At 34.6% G+C, this 21,348-nt stretch overlaps 3 protein-coding genes and 1 pseudogene across 3 annotated transcripts; 1 reads left to right on the top strand and 3 right to left on the bottom strand.

Annotated features, from left to right (window-relative positions):
* Positions 1 to 232: 232 nt before the first annotated feature.
* On the bottom strand, positions 233 to 2,796 carry LOC141721535 (protein IQ-DOMAIN 17-like). Its single transcript, XM_074524476.1, has 6 exons — positions 2,716 to 2,796; positions 2,374 to 2,514; positions 1,945 to 2,283; positions 1,539 to 1,772; positions 1,285 to 1,416; positions 233 to 1,162 (listed from the first exon to the last, which is right to left on the bottom strand). Exons 1-6 carry the CDS (start codon positions 2,779 to 2,781, stop codon positions 461 to 463), a joined length of 1,614 nt encoding a protein of 537 aa, XP_074380577.1. The 5' UTR covers positions 2,782 to 2,796; the 3' UTR covers positions 233 to 460.
* A 1,889-nt stretch (positions 2,797 to 4,685) lies between these two features.
* LOC141721534 (small heat shock protein, chloroplastic-like) lies at positions 4,686 to 6,207 on the top strand (annotated as a pseudogene).
* Positions 6,208 to 6,681: 474 nt separating this feature from the next.
* Positions 6,682 to 7,197, bottom strand: LOC141720020 (uncharacterized). The gene has a single exon (XM_074522378.1). The coding sequence runs from the start codon at positions 7,195 to 7,197 to the stop codon at positions 6,682 to 6,684; it is 516 nt and encodes a 171-aa protein (XP_074378479.1).
* Positions 7,198 to 11,279: 4,082 nt separating this feature from the next.
* On the bottom strand, positions 11,280 to 15,727 carry LOC141721533 (polyadenylate-binding protein-interacting protein 12-like). Its single transcript, XM_074524475.1, has 11 exons — positions 15,602 to 15,727; positions 14,928 to 15,408; positions 14,521 to 14,631; positions 14,378 to 14,422; positions 14,210 to 14,282; positions 14,016 to 14,128; positions 13,844 to 13,903; positions 13,706 to 13,753; positions 13,553 to 13,621; positions 11,775 to 11,836; positions 11,280 to 11,686 (listed from the first exon to the last, which is right to left on the bottom strand). The coding sequence occupies exons 2-11, from the start codon at positions 15,378 to 15,380 to the stop codon at positions 11,626 to 11,628; spliced, it is 1,095 nt and encodes a 364-aa protein (XP_074380576.1). The 5' UTR covers positions 15,381 to 15,408; positions 15,602 to 15,727; the 3' UTR covers positions 11,280 to 11,625.
* Positions 15,728 to 21,348: the final 5,621 nt, after the last annotated feature.

The raw sequence follows: 21,348 nt of genomic DNA, 5'->3' as shown, positions 1-21,348 counted from the left end.
TAAAGTAAAACGTGGAAGGAGAATGATAGGAATTGCATGATGAGCAGTAACAGAACAGATTAAAGATTAAAGCAAGAAATGGCCTACTTTTCATGGTTGAATAGTAGGATATGAGAAAAGGATGATTATAATAGCCTAAATGGAAAAGATATAGGAATATATGTTTTACAATCATTCCATCACTTTTGCAGTCAAGCACTCATCTGGCAATTGTCCAGCTTTAGCTAATTATGTAACACTATCTGCTCTGCATAACAAATGTTAAAAGATGACTAGGGAAGAAAATGGTGCAAGATGGATTTTGAATTAAATGAGTGATACTGACATAATTTTCGACTAATAGGAATTACATGATGGAAAATTAGCAAACTAAGGAAACATCAGTATTTAAAAAATATGAATCTCCAATTTTCAAACAAGCCACAAAATTTTGATTAATCAAACTGCATTGATAAGCTCTTCACCAAGGTTGTCTTTGCAACAATGTGCTTGATCTTCTTCCAGCTACAAACTGCACGCCACGTGTAGAATTTGGATGCCTTAAACTTCTTTCTGATTCTGTGTCACTCATGACACCACAAGCATCGGCTTTAGGAGCTGGAAATGATAGTCGTTTCTTCACATGACTCAAATTTTCTCTCTCGGGTGTTAAAGGCCTCTGCCTTGGTGCACTTTCAGATCTAATTCGAGCATTGGCTGATGCAGTGGCGGCCATGTAATTTGGCACTGAAGCTGCTCCACCATATTCATGTCCTAACATTTTGTAGAAGTTTGAGCCTAATGTTGGTGTTTGAGCCATTATACGGTTCCTCTCTTCTTTCAGGCAGCGAGGACTAGCTGAATGAACTTGGAGACGTTTTGTTTTGGATGGAGAGGGTGTCGAAGGGAAGGGACTTGATTGATTCCTGTTTGTTCTGTGCATTGAAGAACAAACAGAATCTGAAATAGGTCTTTGCTCCTGGTATTGGCAATGGTTATACTGTGATTCCCGTGAACTTGGGACCGGGTATGAATAACGTTGAGCAGTGTCAATTTCAACAGTTCTTATAGGATCACTTTGACTCCGGGATTTCCTGTTCATCTTGTCCCAATATTCAGACCAACTATAATTTTCTTCTTCCTTTTCCTTGCATAAATATTGGTCCTTACCACATCTCCACTTCTATATAACAAAAGATAAATAGTTGTTTTAGTATTGATTTAGCAGATCTAACTAGATATGCAAGTTATGCAAGTAAAAAAAAAAAGAGGATTCAATTGGCTTTTAAAAAACGATTAAGGAACCTGACGAGGAAAAGCTGTTGAGAATGCATTTTCTGAAGCTGCTTGCTTAGTTTTAAGCAAAATGGCTTTGATCTCCTCCAATGTATGTTGATGACTATCCAACTCATTTGTGGTGCTACTTCTTTCTCTAGACTGCATTACAAGAATTACAATGTTCTGGTCAGAACACAAAAACTAGGTATACAAGACCATAAGCACCAAGTGTTTTGATCATGCTCTAAAATATACTAGAACTCATATAAATTTCAACTCACTAGTGATTTTCTGGCCGCAACATGATTATCCCTCAAGCTGTTGGAAACACTGCATGTTGGATCCTTGCTGCCTTCGTAAGAGAGCCTTCTACGTTGATCACGGACTCTAGTTTGAACTCGGACAAGAGACTGAATGCACCGAAGAGTCATCTTTGCTCGTTTCCTGACATTGTGCCCTCTAACTAAAGCCTGTATCTTTACAATTCCTTTAAGTGCCCGAAGAGCTCTCCTTGCCTAAGAAAAGCATAGTCATCTCCTTATTTTTTTATAGAAAAAAAATAGTAACTGTGTAAACAACTAAACTGCTTACATAAGGAAATAGGGTTCAATTTAGACTCTTCTGATTAGGAAGTCTTGTTCATGCAAGCTTTTTTTAAAAGAAGTGCATAGAAAATACATTATTTACCAGATAGCCTCTGAATGCAGTTTGAATAACTACAGCTGCATTGTAATATTTTCTTGCAAATTTAGAGGGACCTGCAAGCCTCATGACTTCCACAGCTGCTTGGGCAGTAGCAACAGCTGCTTGAGCAGTTGCTGTGGTTACCATAGCCAATGCAATAGCACGCCTTTCTTTCGAATCATCATCTTTTGACTTCATATCACGCCCAGCCAAGGTTCGTGAACCAGCAATACTAGAACAAGTATGATTACAAGTGGCAGCCCTATTTGCTGATTCACAGTGCTGAATAGTAGTTTCATAAATACATGGTTTGCTAAAAATCCACCTCTGCTTTCCCCTCTTCTGCACGAACAAATATCGTGATAATCAAAAACCGTGATTTGTAAGTGAATAGATTGGTCATTTATGTATATTTTGTGCACACAAAATTACCTTGTCATCATCTTGTTGGTCATGTTCTTCTCTCTTTTTGCTTGACTTGGGGGACTTTGTAGGAGACCTGAAAGCTTTTTTAACTACATCTAACCATGAATTTCCCGCGGATACATTGTTCTTCCCCATCGATTTCACCTGCTGTTATGTTAAAAGAGGTTACAAATATATAAGGAACATTGAAACTCCTTCTAATTTGTTGCACAGTACAACAAATTTACAAAATAACTCAGTTCAGTCTGATCAGGACCTGAGGCTGAACTTGTCTGAGTAGAAATGTTCAGATTCAGTAGGAATAATGGTATATAAAGCAATGCTAGTGTCAGAATGGGGACAACTAACCTCAAAGACTGTGCCTTCATGTCTATATGAGGAGGAATAGGAGCTGTCATGAGAATGCTGTGTCATTTAAAGTAGTAAAAATGAGTTGGTATAAGTAGCCGTATTTCATTTAGTTGTCACACACTTGTGAAGCAATATTCTTCTGTGTACCTGCAATTTGCAATGGCAATACTTCACATAATCTATGATCAACAAAATCAGATCTCTACAATTGTAAATATACTAATCCTGTTATTAGAATTTACGTGTTCGAATCCAGTATACAATCTGTTGCATATTTTGAAATTTTATGTTTGCTCAGCTAGTTGAAGGTCATGCATTTTTAACTCTGGATGGTTCAAATTATGCTAGCTCCTAGCTCGGCCACTGTGTTTAGGTACATCTGCGTCCTTCCTACCTTCGAGTAGGGTATCCGGGAATGAGTGATCCGAAATTCAACCAATAACAGTAAAAATGACTGTTAAAATGTGGGTGGTGGTAGTGCATGAGCTCCTTTAGCATGTTAGCAGCAGCTTTAGTAAAGAACTCATGAGCAAGGTTGTTGATTTTTAGTCTTTGGCTTTAGTTACTCTGTTAAAAGATGTAATTTGCAACTCAGAAAGCAAAAACAGCTGAATAGACCACAGACATTTGTACACGTGTGTAGTGTGTCTTTTGCTCGGGGCCGGCCCTTGGATAAGGCGACCAAGGCGAGCGCCTAGGGCACCACATCGACAAGGGGCACCAAATTTTTACATACATATAGTATATATAACATAATTTTATCTATATACATCTATTTGCATGCATTTTAATGAGCATTCGAATACCAAAAGCATTTGTACATATTTTTACTGTTATTTACAACTAGTATTGTTCGAATAGCCAAAAAAAAATGCTTAACAACCTTAAAATAGGAGCACCATTTTAATAATTCGTCTGGAACATCCAAATATCTAGGGCCGGCCCTGCTTTTGCTAATGAATGTATTGAGGGTGTTGGATACTCTTTTCTGATATATTCTTCTGGCAAAGTCTTCTGAAGCTGTAATTGATAATTTCAGTAACTTTTATTCATTTGTTTTGTGTGATCACTCTGCCGTTTCAATCAATAACATTTATTTGAACTTATTCCCGCCACTTTTTCTCGTGATAAAACTATCTTTTAGTAACTAGCTAGTACAAAATAAGTATTCATGTACAACAAATAAATTGTCCCGATATATCTCAGTTTTTATGATGAGAAGTGAGCTGGAAAGCGGGGTTTCCTCACTCACTTGGTGCACCGCGCACCGAATTCTTGAGAATTTATCGGTGCACGGGAATTTTTGGGAATTTTTCTCTCATGAGTGAAAGAAAATAATACATATACTTGAACATTTAAATAATCAGCTATGCTAAAATATATCAAGATTATCAAATAATAATAATATATATTTTTAACGATAATGTACTTATAATAAACTTATGTAATTTATTATTTAGTTTAATTTGACTAAAATTTCTGAAATATATATAAAAAATATATTTTTAATATATTAAAATTTGGCGAATCCCCGCACCCGAATTCCCATATTTTTAAATTTGCTGAATTTATGTATTCCCATATCACGCATCCGTGCTTTCTAGGAAGTAAGCGTAAGCGTTCGAGTTGATAGACGAAAACTAAAGAATAAAATTGTAGATAACGAGAAACTAAAATTGTGTTAATCAAATCAATGAGGATGTCATCTCTATAGTAAAATAATCAATGATAAAATATTGACAAGATAAATAAAAGTCCAGGGCATTCAGGATTTTTCTGGAATGAAACTAGATAATATGGAGTAAAAACGACGTCGTAGAACTGGAGGAAGTTGACAAGTTTCCCTATGTCCATCAAACCAGTCTCCAGAGTCTTCAAGACTCATCCATTCCTCTCCTCAACCTTCTGACTCTTTCTAGTTTTCTCTAAAAATGTACATGTGTGTCTATATAAACACAGACACAGATTCTTCATTACCATCAAACTCAAGGTGTTCAAGACTCATAACATACAATCAATATTGTTTTCTTGCATTACAATTTACAACTAGGTCACAAGATAAAATAAGTAGATGGCTTCAAAGGCAATCCTTGGATGCATGTCTTCTCCTTTGCTTTCTTCTCCTTCTCCGAAACGCTCTGTTTGTTTTCTCACACCCTCTCGCTTCATCAATAACAACGTAAAGCTAAGGCCCCATAAAACCAGTATCAGAGCTCAGGCAGGAGGAGATAAAGGTAAAGACACGGCTGTGGAAGTTCATCGTACTTCTAATGCATCAAATAACACCGAGTCTACTTCCGTCCAGCAACGATCGCGCCCTTCCGCCCCCAGTATCTCACCCTTTGGTAAGTAAGAGAATTCAAGACGTTTTTCGTTGCATCTGCTCTCTGATACCATACTAAGTAAACAATCGCAGGTTTTAATATTTTATCTTACGTTTTAATATTTTATCTGGGAAGGAAGGACATGGTGCAGGAGTGCGAGTGCGTAGGTGCGGGGATATGGAAATTTGATAAATATGAAAATATGGGAGTACGGATGTGGGGATACGGGAAAAATAAATAAAAAAATTATATATATTTCATGTAAAATATAATAAAATTTACTAACAAAATCAAAAATTGTATGAAAAATGAATTAAATGCATCATTTATTAATTTAAAATACAAAAATATAAGTAAAATATTTTAGTTTATATAAAAAAATATATGATAATTAATATTTTTGTAACTAATTGACATGAATACTTAATTTTGTAAATCTAGTTTCTTAAAATAGATTTTAAGTACAATTTTTGAAGATAAAATTTTATATTAGCTAGAATCCGCGTATCTTATATAGGAATACGTGCGTGTGTCCGAGATTCCGACACGGGACTCGTCAGCGACTAAGTGTCCCTGCTTTTTAGTATTTTATCAACTTAGGAAGCTCACTGTGACTGCAATTTTTTTATAAATTGTACTAAATTTTGTTTGATGTGTTTATGATAATGTATAGGTTTGTTGGATCCGTTGTCTCCGATAAGGACAATGAGGCAAATGATGGACACAATGGACCGTATGTTCGAGGATGCAATGTCGACTTCTTTAATGCCCGGGACAAGGGATGTGCGGCCTCCCTGGGACATTCAGCAGACCGAGGACGAGATTCGGATGAGGTTTGACATGCCAGGACTTTCCAAAGAAGATGTGATTGTTACAGGATGACGATGTTCTTGTCATCAAAGGGAACTACAAGAAGGAAGAAAGCAGCGATGGAGATGGAAATGAAAAGAATGGATCGTGGTGGAATCAGAGTTACAGTAGCTACAATTCCCGGCTTCAGCTGCCTCAGAACTGTGAGAAAGAGAAGATCAAAGCAGAGTTGAACAATGGTGTGCTTCTCATTACTGTTCCAAAGGCTAAAGTTGAACGCAAAGTGGTTAATGTTAACATTGAGTGATTTTGTAATGTTTGTGGATAAGTGATTTTGGCCTAGTTTTTTTTTCTATGTAACTATGTAACCTTGAATAAAATAAAGTGCCCGTGTTTGGAATCTTAAAAACCAAAAATTAAAAATAAGTTGAGAAAAAGTACGTCGTTACTAATATTTAACTTTTTATAAGTTATAAATTTAACTTATAAATTGGATGAGTGGAATCTTTATGCTCAAAACCCCGACTCAAGTAGTCATTTAGTACTTACAGACTTATAACATCTACCGTATTTAACTTCTATCTTGTTCTTAATCTCAGCACGGTTGTGTCAATGTTTGCGAGATTTCACAGGCTCCATTCAGAGGATTTACTCTGTTTCATTATCTGAATTTGGTACTTACAAAGCGGCATGCTCTGCATTTTACAAAAAGATTTCATACCTTCTTGTCTGGATTTTTTGTTGTTATTGCTATATGCATCTTTTTGTGATGGCATAACTAGTTGGTTATTACAGAACATGAACTGACCCTCTAGGCCTAAAATGTCTGCTAGAAACTGCTACTCATCCCGTGTTCTTCTGGTATCGTTTCCAGCCTTGGCTTCCAAATTCTCGTACTGGAATCATCATCGTCCTCATCATCACCATCATACGTTTCACTCCGAAGGACGGATAGAATATCATCAGACAACACTTCTTTGGAGAGCAAATCTTGAAATTGTTTCTTTGTTATAACAACTTTAATCCTTCTGAAGCCACCACTCTCTTCATCGACCACTCGAGTTTCTTCAACACTTCCTAAGCCCTCAACTGAAGAAACAAGATGGTATCTATTTCCCAACTTCAACCTGAAATCCGGAGGAAGATGCAGAGGATTTTTCCTAGCCAAAGCAACACTAAAACCTGAAAACTCTCTTAGCACATCTCTGACAAGAACTGGAGTCGAAAACTCGAAAATCTCTCCATCACTCTTCACAAGCTGCACTATGTTGCTATTCTTGCTTGTTTCAGCATCTACAAAACAAGAAACCCTATTGTGTCCACAAAGCACCAAGCAATTTCCCATGATATGTAATACAAAGATCAGATATTATGACTTAAGAAATGTGGATCAAGAAGTACTATATAATTAAACAAGAAGAAGTTGTGTGCAAGGGATTGATTGAGTAGGAAGGAGAGTTGCTATATATACATGCATAATGCTCAAGTAGATTGTTGAAGGTTTATTATGGGGCGGTTTTGTAATGTAGTGAGACTGTGAGAGAATGTTTGAAAGTTATCTTTCGGTTGAGGAAAATAAAGAAACAAGGAGATTGTAAAAGAAATGAAGATATTTGTCAACAGGCATGCAAAGAGGGGTGGGTTAGTGGAATGTGGCCCATTGGCATTGCTCATCTTTTTAAGTTGTTTACTGTGAATTTAGTAAAAGACCCAGTCGTCCATCTCTGTTTTCTTCAACAAACATACTCTGCCCATACTACCTATCTTTCTTTATTTGCTCATCATCCGCTAATTCCACTCGTCTGACATCTCCTAAAGAAAGCTAGAGAGGCCCGTAGGCCCGCGGGCTCAAGGTTAAAGAGAGTATAATTATTTTCTTAGTCGCATATTTGAATTTCACTAGAGGAGAATTTATGAATATGTCTTCTAAATCAGAATATGTCGCTTAAGTACGATTTATTTTAATTCACGTGATTTATGTACTATTAATTACCTAGTGGCGTGTACCCGAAAAATAGCCAATAAAAAAAAAACTAAAGACATACCGCTATAAAAATACCGCTGCACTGAGAGCGAAAGGTGTAATATTATGCATTTTGTGCGTTTAGAGTTATACAAGGAGAATAGGATGGGCAAGTTGAAGTGGCAATGTCATCATCAAGCTTAATTTACAAGTTGAAAATTATATACCATGATTGTAATTTTTTTTCATTAACTTGTGAATTATTAAAGAGAAGCATTATACATGTTTCCAATATCGTCATAAATTGTATCGAATAGTGATGGAAATTTAAGAGTGGAAGCGTTGGGCATGCTTGCCACTGGCTATCATTTACCTCGAAGAAGTTCATTTGATTATTTTAGTTTTTTTTACCATAAAGTCGTTTTGTTATTTGTTATTCCTTTCGTTTCACTTAATTCTATAAATTGCAATACGACGAAAGAAAAGGAAAGAAAATGGATAAAATGATTGAACCTGTTAAAACTAAGAAAACTCTTTAAAAGCATGGTTTGAATATAAATGTTTTTATTTTTAACTTATAGTTATGTAAGAAAAGCATTGTGACCGTTATAAGAAGAAAAATTGAACTTGTTTATTTCTTAAGAATGAATTAACAAAAAAGGGGGTTTTCTTCATTAGAACAATAATATATTCTAGAAAAGACATATAAAAAGGAGGAAGTGAAAATGAGTGAGTTATAAGTGGTTAGTGATATCATGCTGAGGTGCAGTTGACATGACACTGTTCAGGTTAAACGAGTGTTTGATAATTTAGTTTATTTTTTAAGAAGATGAATTTATTTATTTTAAGAAAATAGTTATTTTTCTTTGAAATGTAAGATGAACCAAATAGGCTCTACCTCTATGTGTGAAATGAAAGCATGAGGGAATCACCTTCCACTTAATATCTTCAAGCATTATGCATGTAAGAACTAAAGAAAATAAAAATAGCAAATTATCCCCAATCAACTTGCTCGAATACACTAATAATATGTTCATTACCACAAGTCCCGGTTAATCCTCGATTAATCCTTAAAAAATATTTGACCGATCTATTTTTTGAAATCCGATTAATATTTATAAATTACTTTTGAATTATATATTTCATAATAAATGAGGTAAATATATTAAATGTTATTAAAATATTTAAATATATCCAATTTTTGTTTCAATTAATCTCTCCGATCAATCCCCGATTTGCCGATTAATCACTAATCGGTACCTGAACCGATTAGTACCGATTACCGATTTCTACAACCATAACTGTGATACACCAGCCGCAATATTTATTGGGGCATGTGAATGCTCCCATAATATTTTATGTAATATTTCATTGCGGCAGCTGTGTGCCATTTAATGATGGCGGGAACATCTTTCAATAAAAATAATTGGCAAGTAGGGGTGTACATGGTTCCAATCGGATCGGTTTTGGGGTAAAAGTCGAACCAAACCGCGAAGAGCGGTTTTAGAAAATTGTCATCCGCAACCGCAAATTAACCGCGTCAATTGCGGTTGCGAATTTGCGGTTATTGCTGATCGGTTTGCGGTTCAACCTCTTATTTTATAATATTTAATAATTTGCAAAAAAAATAAATTCGTAATATTAATAAATTCAAATTTATGTTACGTGATAAATTTACATTCAAAAATAAAATACAAACTAATACTTCGTATGGAATAAGGATATTAAAAACATAGAGGTAAGAGAAAAGAAAAGAGAAAATGATAAAAAAAATCACATTTTAATTACATTTTCCATTTGTTTTGGTTATATATCTTATAATGATTGTGAATCTTATGAACGAAATCTTAACATTAACTTAAGATTAGTTAATAAATATGTATACTTGTTAATTTATATGATATCAATTACGTTCTTGGAAATATATTTTATTATTAATATATGTTGCGAGTTGCGGTTGCGATTTTGCGATTTTCAAAAATTTAAAACCGCATCCAAACTGCGAATGAGCGGTTTTTAAATTTTAGATCCACAACCAACCCGCATTTCGCGATTATCCGCAAAATACGGTTCACTTGCGAGCCATTCGTCTGTAGACCCTATCGGCAAGTATAGTAAAATAAATTGTATATCTGACTGTGTCTCCGTCAATTTGTTGCTTTAACTGTTTTCCATTCTATTTTCTGTGTGTGTGTGTTTCTCACCTTAGTGGGCTTTAATCTGGTATGAAGCGCAAGTAGGACATATTGGGTCATCCCCACTAACAATGTCTTTATCACATAGGTTATAGCCTTATAGGTTAATGAGTGAGACCAAGATCTTTTATGTCCGCAAAAGTTGCAAGTCATTCGTATAGCAACCCGCCTCTATTCCGAGTCTTTTACAAAAATCGGGTCAAATCCCGATACAACCAATTCGGATCATCAAATCAATCACACACCATAATTTATTGGTGCACTTAATAGCCCCTTATAAATCTAACGAAGTGTCGCAGTCTACTAGATTGGACTAGAGTGTTATTCTATAAGTTTGATTTTCATGGATACCGGTATTGAATTGCAACCATATATGATCAGCTAGCAATGCATAGCATTTCAAAATATGTTATTCCGTAAAATATGTTCTGTTTGCAGAGCATATATGATATGGTCTTCGTGGTGTCTCTGACAAACTTTTTATCTATATATATGCTATGTTTTTAAGTTGGATGTTCTAAGTTTTAAGATTCTGGCACACATCAACCAGCATCAATCCAACTCCGGTTCTTGATTAATTCATGTATAGGTTAATAGGGAGTTTTGTTTGCCCGTTCGGCTTAGTCCGCGAGAGTTCTCTTAGTGCTGAACGGACGACTTCCCTCGATGCTCATCTCGGATATCTCAACTGTTCTTTCTTCCAAGCCCTATGAAACATTAAGCTGCACTGGTGGGATCTGCTCGGTTCAGGGGTGACCACTACATCTCCTCCCTTCTCAGCTTCGAAACCTCGCTTGGGCTATTAAGTGCAGTACTAAGAGCTGTGAAACACACTGAAGTGCATACTATAAAGGCATTTTAACATTAACCTAATAGTAAGGCTAGCTCACAATCTTACATTTCATAAGAAAGCAACAGAAGCAAATATAAGCCTCCAACTTTCTTGTTCTATTTGTTAAAGAGTATAAGATCATGTTCGGGCCTTCTTCTACCACCTTAAGGTTTTAGACAAACTGGTTACTTAACATGGTATCAGAGCTCAGTTTCGGGAGGGACTTGGGTTCGAGTTGACGTTCTATAATTTTGCGCTCTTAACGTGTCTCTACAATCTTCTTAAAGTTTAAGGTGTATCACAGGTATTATTACTACTCGAACTACTGATTTTGACCAAGCTGTCACAAACTGCATTTACACAGATGATCTACATTTTCAGCACTTCAAATTCTTGTATAGTTGTAAAAGAAAAACATGCTTAAAACTTCATAGATATAGGAAGAAAGAGCAATCCATATACTTGCTCTTAAAAAGCAAGTTAGCAAAATCCCAGAAAATTAGTCTTCCAAAGATTTCATTTTAGAAACATTCCAAAAGCATAAAGACTTTAGGACAAAACCTACAAAGTTCAGCTTAACATGCAGCATAACCAAGCCAGCTATGGCCTCGGAATTCCATCTAACTCTACATGATAGAGAAACATCATAATTAACCCTATAGATGGGAGATACTGGCCGGCACAGAATGGACAAAAGTACCTTGAAAGTATCTCCATATCTATGTATGTATATGTAGATATTATATTAGCAGAAAATTGATTTAGCAGTTCTGCAAGGTAGACTCAGTGCATTGCAGGGCGAGGAACACGTTGCTGCCTGACAGGCGTCTTTGACGGGCTAACCCTGCATGGACAATGTTCCAAAGAACCCTGATTTAGAAAGAAAAATTTTCAAGGGGGAATCAGGAAAATAGGATAAGTGCATAACTAACCTTATTGGCAATGACCCCAAAAAGACACCACTACAGTTAAGGGCTGCTATTGCACTCTCAGCCTGCATGGGTTGAAATCTAGTTAGCACAGACTTATCGCTGGAAATAAGAAGAATACACAGATTAAAGCATGTGCATTCAAGAGAATATAGAAGTGGGGATCATGCAACAACTTGATCTAATAAGAAAGATGCATATCCAAGAAAAATTGCTACATGAAAATGTACATTACAACAAACTGTGAAAATGTAGGTGCTTCAGTACTTCACTATCCAGATATGGTGCCATATGTACCAAAAATACAAAACCAATCTCGTTAATGCATTTGTGAATGTCTTTTCCCAAGTTCATACTATCAACAAAATTATAAACATAGAAAGGAATCATTTGGTGACAAGATTTTTTAATCATGCTATATGCAAAGGTTTTATTGAACTTGATTCGAAATTATTGGAGAGAAGGAAAAAGGAAGAAGAGGGGGATCTAAGAGAAGAAAGCCCGAAGATAAACAACAAAATTCATAATCAATTAATTTGAATATACCTTCAGCAAAAAGTATAGGTATAGTAAAACTACATCAACATTAAGTATAATTGATTATGTACTATTCTCTAACTGTGTGTAGTGCCTGGTGAATGAAATATTATTCTCCTGTGCAACATGTCATAATCAGAAAAATATAGAAGGGAGTAATATAATATGATCTAGGTGCTTAGTAGCTGCCACAGTGAATAAAAGAAAACAAAACCAAACAGCTGCCACAGTGAGTAAAAAGAAAACAAAAAACCAAACAGGGCACTGTCTAATAAGTAAGAACTTGTTCATTTGACGTGGCAGTTAGGTTCTGACAAAAAAAATGTGGCAGTTAGGGATTCTATACGTAGTGATTGCAAAGGAATTACTATCTTTGCTTTTACTAAATTGCCAACGAACTTTTGTGAGAATGTTTTCCTACAACAGGTACAAGTCTCACGTCATTCTTTAATTTTGTCTCCGCTAAACGTCAATAATAAATTGGGTTGATAATGTATGAATCAAAGTGATTGATCTTGTGGACATATTTGGAATAATATTTAGACTCTAGCAACCAAAACTATGTTATATGTTACATTTAGACTGTTGGTTAAACTTCTTTTTCTCGCCTATAAGAAGCTTCCTACTAAAGCAACTTTCCCACATCCCCGCTACCTCTTCAAATAATAAGATCCATTGCAAACAAGACCCTCCACACGTCATCCAAACATAAGCATGAAAGTGTGAAAGATAATATAATATTAATGCCAAAAGTTCTCATGAACTCAAATTCCTCCCTAAAACTGAATAAAATTCTAATATAGTTCGAAATAAATGAAGTGTTGAGTGTCCAAACCCATGAACGAGTGTCAAGCACCACGAATACCGAAATAAAATTTAAGGATTCAGGGTAGGGTAATAGAGATTTATCCACTACACAGTAAACCTCTGTAAATTGATAGTTTCAAGACCAAAAAATGTTATTATTAATCAAGATAAAATATACAGCATCTCTTTTAATCAGAACCAATATAACGTATCATTAAATCAAGGTTATTATCCGATTCAAAGATCAGTTTATCGAGGTTTTATGTTATATAAACTCTACTCAATATCCTCTCTTGTGTGCTCATCAAGTATATTGATCTACTTTATGTAAGTTAACTCATAGCCAAATACTTTGCAAACAACTAATCCACCTACTTAAGAGAAGACAAGGTGAAAGACGAATTTATATCATATAACAGGGGGCATATTTTACTTACCATCACAAACTCAACGAATGCAATACGAGTAGAATGATGATAGTCTCCAAGCAGCCTCAGGCGAAGAACCTAAACCAGACAAATTGCTCTGTCAGATTTATTTATATAATCAAAGATATGAGAACCTTTAGATTTGTCGATAAAGTCGCAAACCTCTCCGCAAAAAGTTTCAAAAAAGAGTTTGACATCTGCATGAGTAATCTGGAAAGAAAAAGCATTAAAATAGTAAAACGAGATGCTTTACAGAGCGTTTCAATAAACTAAATAGAATAACTTTTAATTCCATGTCACCTTCTTGTCTATATTGGTACAATATATAGTCCTCGCGCACATCTCCCTTTCATCTTCAGACTACAAATACATTGCAAAAGAAAATAAAGATTACTATGACTCTACCTCTCAATTAATTTAAACACAACAAAACTACGACTAGTATTTGACCATAATGAACTAAATCACTGACCCTTGGCAAAAATGTAGGGTTAACAGGTGCAATCGCAGTTTTTGAAGGCAGAACCCTGACAGGGTAAAAACCAAGCATTGTACCTTCCAGACTCAGAGCATTTCTTGCACCATCTGCAAAGATGTCAGACGCAACACATTTTAAGACCACTCAATTAATCAGCATGTGTGTCATAAAAAGGCTTATCAGCTTACTCTCATCAGTGAACTCAACAAAGGCGAACCGGAGAATAGAATTTGGATCACCACAGACACGACAGTCGACGACCTTTGGTATAAAAAGAATGTCAGTATAACTCAAACAAATATTCCTTCACTAGCATAAACAGAATGTAAAACTTAATGAGATTTATGTTCATTTACCTGACCGCAGCTAATAAAGAGAGCCGCAAGTTGTTCTTCAGTAACCTAAACCCATGCAACCAAATATACTTATATATCATCAAAAACAGCACGAGTTTAGATAAAAACCAAATAATGCCCAAGAAATCACGATATTTTATTACCTGGTGATCAATATCAGAAACATAAACAGTCCTCCTTATAACCTCTTCCCTCTGAGCCATACTAGTTCGACTATTCATCCTCCGCTTCCCATGACTATATCCAGTCTTCTTCTGCGCATTAAATCACAAAACAAATACATTAAACCATAGAAACACAACAAATAAAGTTCCATTCTATAGCTATAGAATCTCTTTTACAGTATATATCCAAACCCGTAAACTAATCTATTGATATTTGCTACTAATCCAGAAAGTTTACTAATCTAATAACATTCACTACTTACTCAAGAAATCAACAATCATCAATATACTTGCTACAATTCGGTGACTAAATCAGGCAAAAACAGTACTAACAACTAAACATTAAAAAGATCAAAACTTTACAAAAGATCAAAACTTTAAATTACCCGTCTCGCGATATTCCCACCAGCAGCCACAGGAGAATTAGTATGCACAACAAAATTCCCATCAGCAATATAACCAAACTGAGGAGGAGGTTGCAAAACAGGCCTAAAACCCGTAATCGAAGGAGGCACAAACTCTTTAGCCATCGGGTTCAATTTCGACAACATTTCCTCCAAATCACTCATCTCCTTCTTAAACCCTTCACCACCATCATGATCATCAACATCACCATCACTCCTCAAATCATCCTGACCATCCATCTCATCACTCCTCACACCATTCCCATTAATTTTTTTCAGCTCAACTAAACTCATCTGATCACTACCATTCATTTTTTCCAGCTCATTTTTCACACCCATCTGAAAATTCTTTGATTTGGGCTCACTAATTTCAAGCAACTCACTCTGATTCATCAAATTATTAATCTTTACATCACCATTTTCAACCACAGCCATGATCAAATCTTGGTTTTCACAATTCTTTCTGAAAAAGATTAAATTAAACACCCAATCAAACACAAAACATATGTTCTTGAGCCCAAGAACAACAAAAAGATTAAAACTTTTTTGCATAAACATGTGCATATTTGTGTGTGTTTGTGTGTGTGTAATTGTGTGTGTATAACATGTATGAAAGTGTATGTATATGTGATTATATATACAGAAAAATGACATACCTTGGAGATGATTATGAAGATCCTCAGGTCAGTTTACAAAATGGAAACTGAACAAGAACAAAAATATACACTAGTTTTTCTTCACTTTATTTATTTATTTTTTATTCCTTCATTATAATATTCACCCTATTTCATATATTATTTAATGCATGATGTATGATGACGTATAATGTATTTCTTTTAGGTGTTATGCCCTAAAATATAGTTTCTTTTTTATTTTGAATATCCTTTTCAAGGTGTATTTAGTTTGAATTGAATGTATTTAACCTCGTTTTTAAATCAATTTTATTAAATTTAAAATGTTATAAAGTTTAATAAATTTTATAAAATGACAGGTTTTAACATATTTACTGACAGTTTTAATTAATATCTTTGAAATCCAATCAAATTTCATGAGATTTTGAAGAATGCTACGGTTTGTGTAATCTCTACTGCATGTAGATTATACAGATTAGATGTAAACATAAGTCAACATTATGATCCGTTTTAAAAATTCAACATAAAATCTCGGATTATTATGTTATTTTGACCGCAAATTAGTTATAAGATTTTTCGATTTGACTGATTAGTCTAAGACAGTTTAAATGCTTTTGATGGTGGTAAGGATGTCTCGGTTTAGAAGTGTGAATTTAACAATTTTGGATATTATTAATTAATTTCGTATTGAAATTTTGGAAGGTAAAGATCATGTGTCTTTGAGATGTTTTGTTTGTAACCGTAAATTAATTCTAAATATTTTCGGTTTGACTGGTTGATTTTTCTTAATTAAGAAAGCACATTAGATTTTTAAAATTAATCAAAATTATTATCCATTCTAAAGATTGAATATAAAATTACGTCATTTGATCGTATATTAGTTGTAACCACTTTTAGTTTGACTGATTAGTTTAAGACGATTTTAATCGAAATGAACATAAAATCTATAATATTTATGTTATTAATAGGATACCAGTTGTAACTGAAAGTGTTTGTCCTAAATCCAATCATGTATGATAAGTTACGAATAACTTTCTTGTATTCTTATTTGATTTCATTAATATTTAAAAGATTTGTTTTGGTTTTATTATGGGCTTTATCTATTTAAAGTGTTTTGAATAAGATGTTCCATAATTTAAAGTTAAGCTTCTAGAATTATAATGAGATTGTAATACTGAGATCTAGAAGATGATAACTTTAGACTTAAACAATTCCTGATCATAGGATAACTAATCGGAAGTTAGTGAATCCGCAAAGATTGGTACATGCTATGCTTGCTCCCTTTAGAATGATGTCTATTATCATAGACATTTGTGTGGTGACACTATAACTAGTATGTAGGTGCTTATTAGGGAATAAGTTCACTGAACATGACTCGATAAGTTGGACAACTAATAAAGGTTACTCATGTGTCAATAGTTTTTTTGAACGATAGTTGTACAAGTGTCCTTAGACTTGAGATCGTTAAAGTTATCTTGTATATAATGAACTGTGTTTTGGTTTAGTCCTTAGTCTCAAGGACATCCATTAGGTCTATTCCGGGCATAGGAATTTATGTATGGATATAGTTAACGTCAATAGAGGATCTACCCCTTCCAGTATAGGAAGAGAATATCCTATGTTATTCTTAGTATGCGAGTTCTGGAATCTCTGGCCAGAGTGTATGAAATTAGAAAGGAGTTTCTAATTTGCATTAATATGAACTTTGCATTATGAATAAGAAATCATAAGATTAAATTTGATAGGCCTGACACGAGATCCATGCCTTGTATTTAATCAGGATATTGTAAAGGTAGAAGAAATTCATTGTACGATAACTAGTCACTGACAGGTTCTTGGTATTTTAAGCAGTGAATTCATATTATCTGGATAGTCGCGATATGTTGAGAAGCATCACTCACGATTTAGAATAAATATAATTAATCAGTTAATTATATTTAATGAATTTTAGAATTCATATAAATAATAAATATAAGGTTTATTATTATTTATTTCTACTACCGGCTTAATATTGAACCTACAAGGTCACACCATAAAAAGATTAATTTATTGATAAAGGTATTTTGAGAGAACAAGTTGTTTTCTAAAGAGTTTAGAAAAATAATAATGATTAAAATAGTTTTAATTATTATTTAAATATTTTATAAGATAAAGTGTGGGATTTATATAATAATAATATATATTGATATATTAATTATATGAAAACCTAATGAGTCTATATAAAGAATGAGATGAGAAGGGTTTTGGCATGCACTTGTGTTTTTGTGAAAACTTAGTTGTCACCCTCTCCTTCTTATTCACCTCTCTCTCTCTCAAAAGAAAAGGGCACCACTTTTATAAAACTCCATCTTTATAAAAGCTTCATCGAATGATTATTCTTGGTGGATACCAGTAGAGTGATTCACACTCTGAGGAGCAACTGCTAGCATTCATTGTTATAAAGCTTCGATTTTTAAGGTATGATTACGATTCCTCTGCTCCCTTGATTTTATATATTTTTCTATATGTGTGATACATGGTTTTACAGAATAATTGTTATATCATATATTTTTCTATATGTGTGGGTATTAAGTGATACCTCTTGACAATGCTCCCCCTGATCTGGGAATCATCTAATTATCGATTATTGATTTGAAATATTTAATTTAAAAGGAAGAATCTTTTTATAATATGATTATGATTGTAACATAATATAATCCCTCTAAAATTAAATAATATCAAGTACTAATTGGTCAATGACACAACGGGCTTGTGTCGGTCATAGCCTTCCAACATGGTAGAAAGTAGTTCTCATTTTTAAATCATTGTCGTTTCGTGCTACAGCCGTGGGCCGTTAGAGACTGATTCAATTGTATGAAATGTTGGGTTAGACTTGACTTATAATATTGAGTTTGTCGTGCTACAGCCGTGACTCAAATTATTCAAGAGACTAAATTTTTATTAGGGAATAACATAAGATGTAATTGAAAAGAGTTGTCTTCCTATTGAATATCACATGGCGTTTCGTTGCTGGGACTAAGGAGAAGTAGGACTCTCGAGAAAGAGGAGGTGATTCTACGGATGGGAAATGGAGCAAGAGTTGCTGCTGAAGCTGTAGGATCATTTGATTTACATATGCCTACGAGCAAGACAATTGTTTTAAATAATTGTTATTTTGTTCCCTCGATTGTGAGGAATATTATTTCTATTCCCATGTTAGACTTGGCTGGATTTTCGTTTGTTATTTAGAATAATAAATGTTCAATTCTTAGAGATAATGTTCTTTATGGTAGTGGTATTTTAAATAATGGTTTGTATGTATGTGACGTAGAGCATAATTTACTATAAATTGAACACACTAATAAAAGGAAAATGGATGATGAAAATCTTACCTATTTATGGCACTGCAGAATTGGTCATATTAGTGAAAATAAACTGCGACATTGCATAAGGAAGGGTTACTTGACCCATTTGATTTTGAATCATATCCTACATGTGAGTCTTGTCTATTGGGTAAAATGACCAAATCTCCATTTAGTGGACATGGAGAGAGGGTTGCAGATTTGCTAGGATTGGTACATACAAATGTATGTGGAACAATGTCTACGCAAGCCATGGGTGGATTTTCATACTTCATTACTTTTATAAATGATCGATCTAGATTCGGATATGTGTGTTTGATGAAACACAAGTCTGAAGCCTTTGAAAAGTTTAAAGAATATAAGAATGAAGTGGAGAAACAAACCAAACATAGTATTAAAACCCTTCTATCAGATCGAGGCGGTGAATACTTGAATGGAGAGTTTCTAGATTATCTCAAAGAAAATGGTATAGTCTCTCAGTGGACTCCTCCATATACTCCACAGTTGAATGGGGTATCTGAAAGGTGAAATCGAACTTTGTTAGACATGGTTCGGTCCATGATAAACTATGCAGATCTTCCAGTATTCCTTTGGGGTTATGCATTGGAAACCTCAGCATATTTACTGAATAAGGTGCCTTCCAAATATGTTCCTCAAACTCCATATGAGATATGGAAAGAAAGGAAACCGAGTCTTAAACACGTTAAGATTTGGGGATGTCCAGCTTATGTCAACAAAGTTGACCTTGATAAGCTGAAATCTCGATCCATAAAATGTAGATTTGTGGGATATCCTAAAGAGACTTTGGGGTATTACTTTTACACCGATCATAGGGTATTTGTCTCCAGACATGCTACCTTTTTGGAAAAACAATTTATCCTTGAAGGAAATAGTGGGAGAAAAATAGAACTTAATGAAGTTCAAGAAGCGCAAACTACTACGGTTTAAGAGGAAACACCTGTTCAGACTAAACAACCTTATGTGGAACAGCCCATTCGTAGGTCAGGGAGAGTGTCTCGCCAACCTGAGAGGTATTATGGGCTTGTCATTGAGAATGACAATGAGTTGTCATTCATTGATGATGACAACCCTATGACCTATAATGAGGCTATGAGTAATATTGACTCAGAGAAATGGCAGAGTGCCATGGAATCCGAAATGAAATCTATGTATGCAAACCAAGTATGGACTTTGGTTGAAATACCAAAGGATGTAAAGCCTATTGGGTGCAAATGGGTATACAAAAGAAAGATTGGAGCAGATGGCCAGGTGGAGACCTAAAAGGATAGGCTCGTGGCAAAAGGATTCAGACAAAGGCACGGGGTTGACTTTGATGAAACTTTTTTTCCTGTAGCCCTGTTGAAATCAATTCGAATTTTGCTTGCGATTGCTGCTTACTACGACTATGAGATCTGGAAAATGGATGTCAAAACGGCCTTTCTTCATGAGAAACTTGAAGAGGAAGTGTATATGACATAGCCAGAGGGTTTTTTTTCAAAGGGAATGAACACCTAGTGTGTAAGCTGCTACGAACCATATATGGATTAAAGCAAATTTCCCGTAGATGGAACATTCATTTTGATGAGACAATCAAAGAGTTTGGTTTAATCAAAAACGTAGATGAACCATGTGTCTGCAAGAAGGTTAGTGGGAGCACGGTAACATTTCTTGTATTGTATTTGGATGACATACTTCTTATAAGAAATGATATACCGATGCTACAATCAGTCAAAGTGTGGCTATCGAAGAACTTCACTATGAAGGACTTGGGAGAAGCATCCTACATTCTCGGTATGAAGATCTATAGAGATAGATCTAGAAAAATGATAGGTCTTACCCAGGGTACATACATCGAGAAAGTGCGGGCTGCTACAGTTGGTATGAGAGCAGGCTTTTCTTCGGAGTGTATTAGCTACGGGACTAGTATATTCCCTAGGATGCGTTCCACTGGACCATAGTTTAAGTTTGACCTGTAGGAGATTAGTAACACTAGACGTATAGGATTGTTGTGAATTTGGGGATCAAATCCTTTTTAAGGAGGGTAGTATGTAATATCCCGTAATTTTTAGAATTTGATTAATAATAGAATAATAGAATAAATAGAGATTAAAATTAGATTAGGGCTAGGATTTCAAATTTGATTAGAGTAATGGGCCTAAAAATTGGATCAGATTCTAATATGGATAATTTATAGGTTAAGATGTAGGGTTTTGTTTTGTTATAAATACACCCTATTCGTCTTCTTCATTTTTATTCATAAAATTCGTAGGGCTCTTTTAAGCAAAAATCAACAGTCTTGTAAAATTCATAAAAATTCATCATAAATCGGAATTCAGTGATCCTAGACTTTTTGGAAAGGTCTTTTCGATTTCTACAGCTTTCGTGTTTCGTGTTTTTCAAGATAACGTCGTTTAAAGGGTCAAAAAAGCT

This window comes from Apium graveolens, chromosome 4 (genome assembly GCF_009905375.1).
Source record: "Apium graveolens cultivar Ventura chromosome 4, ASM990537v1, whole genome shotgun sequence".
Classification (NCBI taxonomy): domain Eukaryota; kingdom Viridiplantae; phylum Streptophyta; class Magnoliopsida; order Apiales; family Apiaceae; genus Apium; species Apium graveolens.
The sequence above is the reverse complement of the archived record's forward strand: the minus strand, read 5'-3'. Positions and strand labels throughout refer to the sequence as shown.

Coding starts and splice junctions, on each gene's coding strand:
- LOC141721535 (XM_074524476.1), bottom strand. CDS start 2,781: ATGACACAGCATTCTCATGACAGCTCCTATTCCTCCTCATATAGACAT. Junction 2,284..2,373: donor ACCAACAAGATGATGACAAG/GTAATTTTGTGT, acceptor TTGTTCGTGCAG/AAGAGGGGAAAGCAGAGGTG. Junction 1,417..1,538: donor TTGCGGCCAGAAAATCACTA/GTGAGTTGAAAT, acceptor CTTGTAATGCAG/TCTAGAGAAAGAAGTAGCAC.
- LOC141720020 (XM_074522378.1), bottom strand. CDS start 7,197: ATGGGAAATTGCTTGGTGCTTTGTGGACACAATAGGGTTTCTTGTTTT.
- LOC141721533 (XM_074524475.1), bottom strand. CDS start 15,380: ATGGCTGTGGTTGAAAATGGTGATGTAAAGATTAATAATTTGATGAAT. Junction 14,283..14,377: donor TCTTTATTAGCTGCGGTCAG/GTAAATGAACAT, acceptor TTTATACCAAAG/GTCGTCGACTGTCGTGTCTG. Junction 11,687..11,774: donor TTGGGGTCATTGCCAATAAG/GTTAGTTATGCA, acceptor TTGTCCATGCAG/GGTTAGCCCGTCAAAGACGC.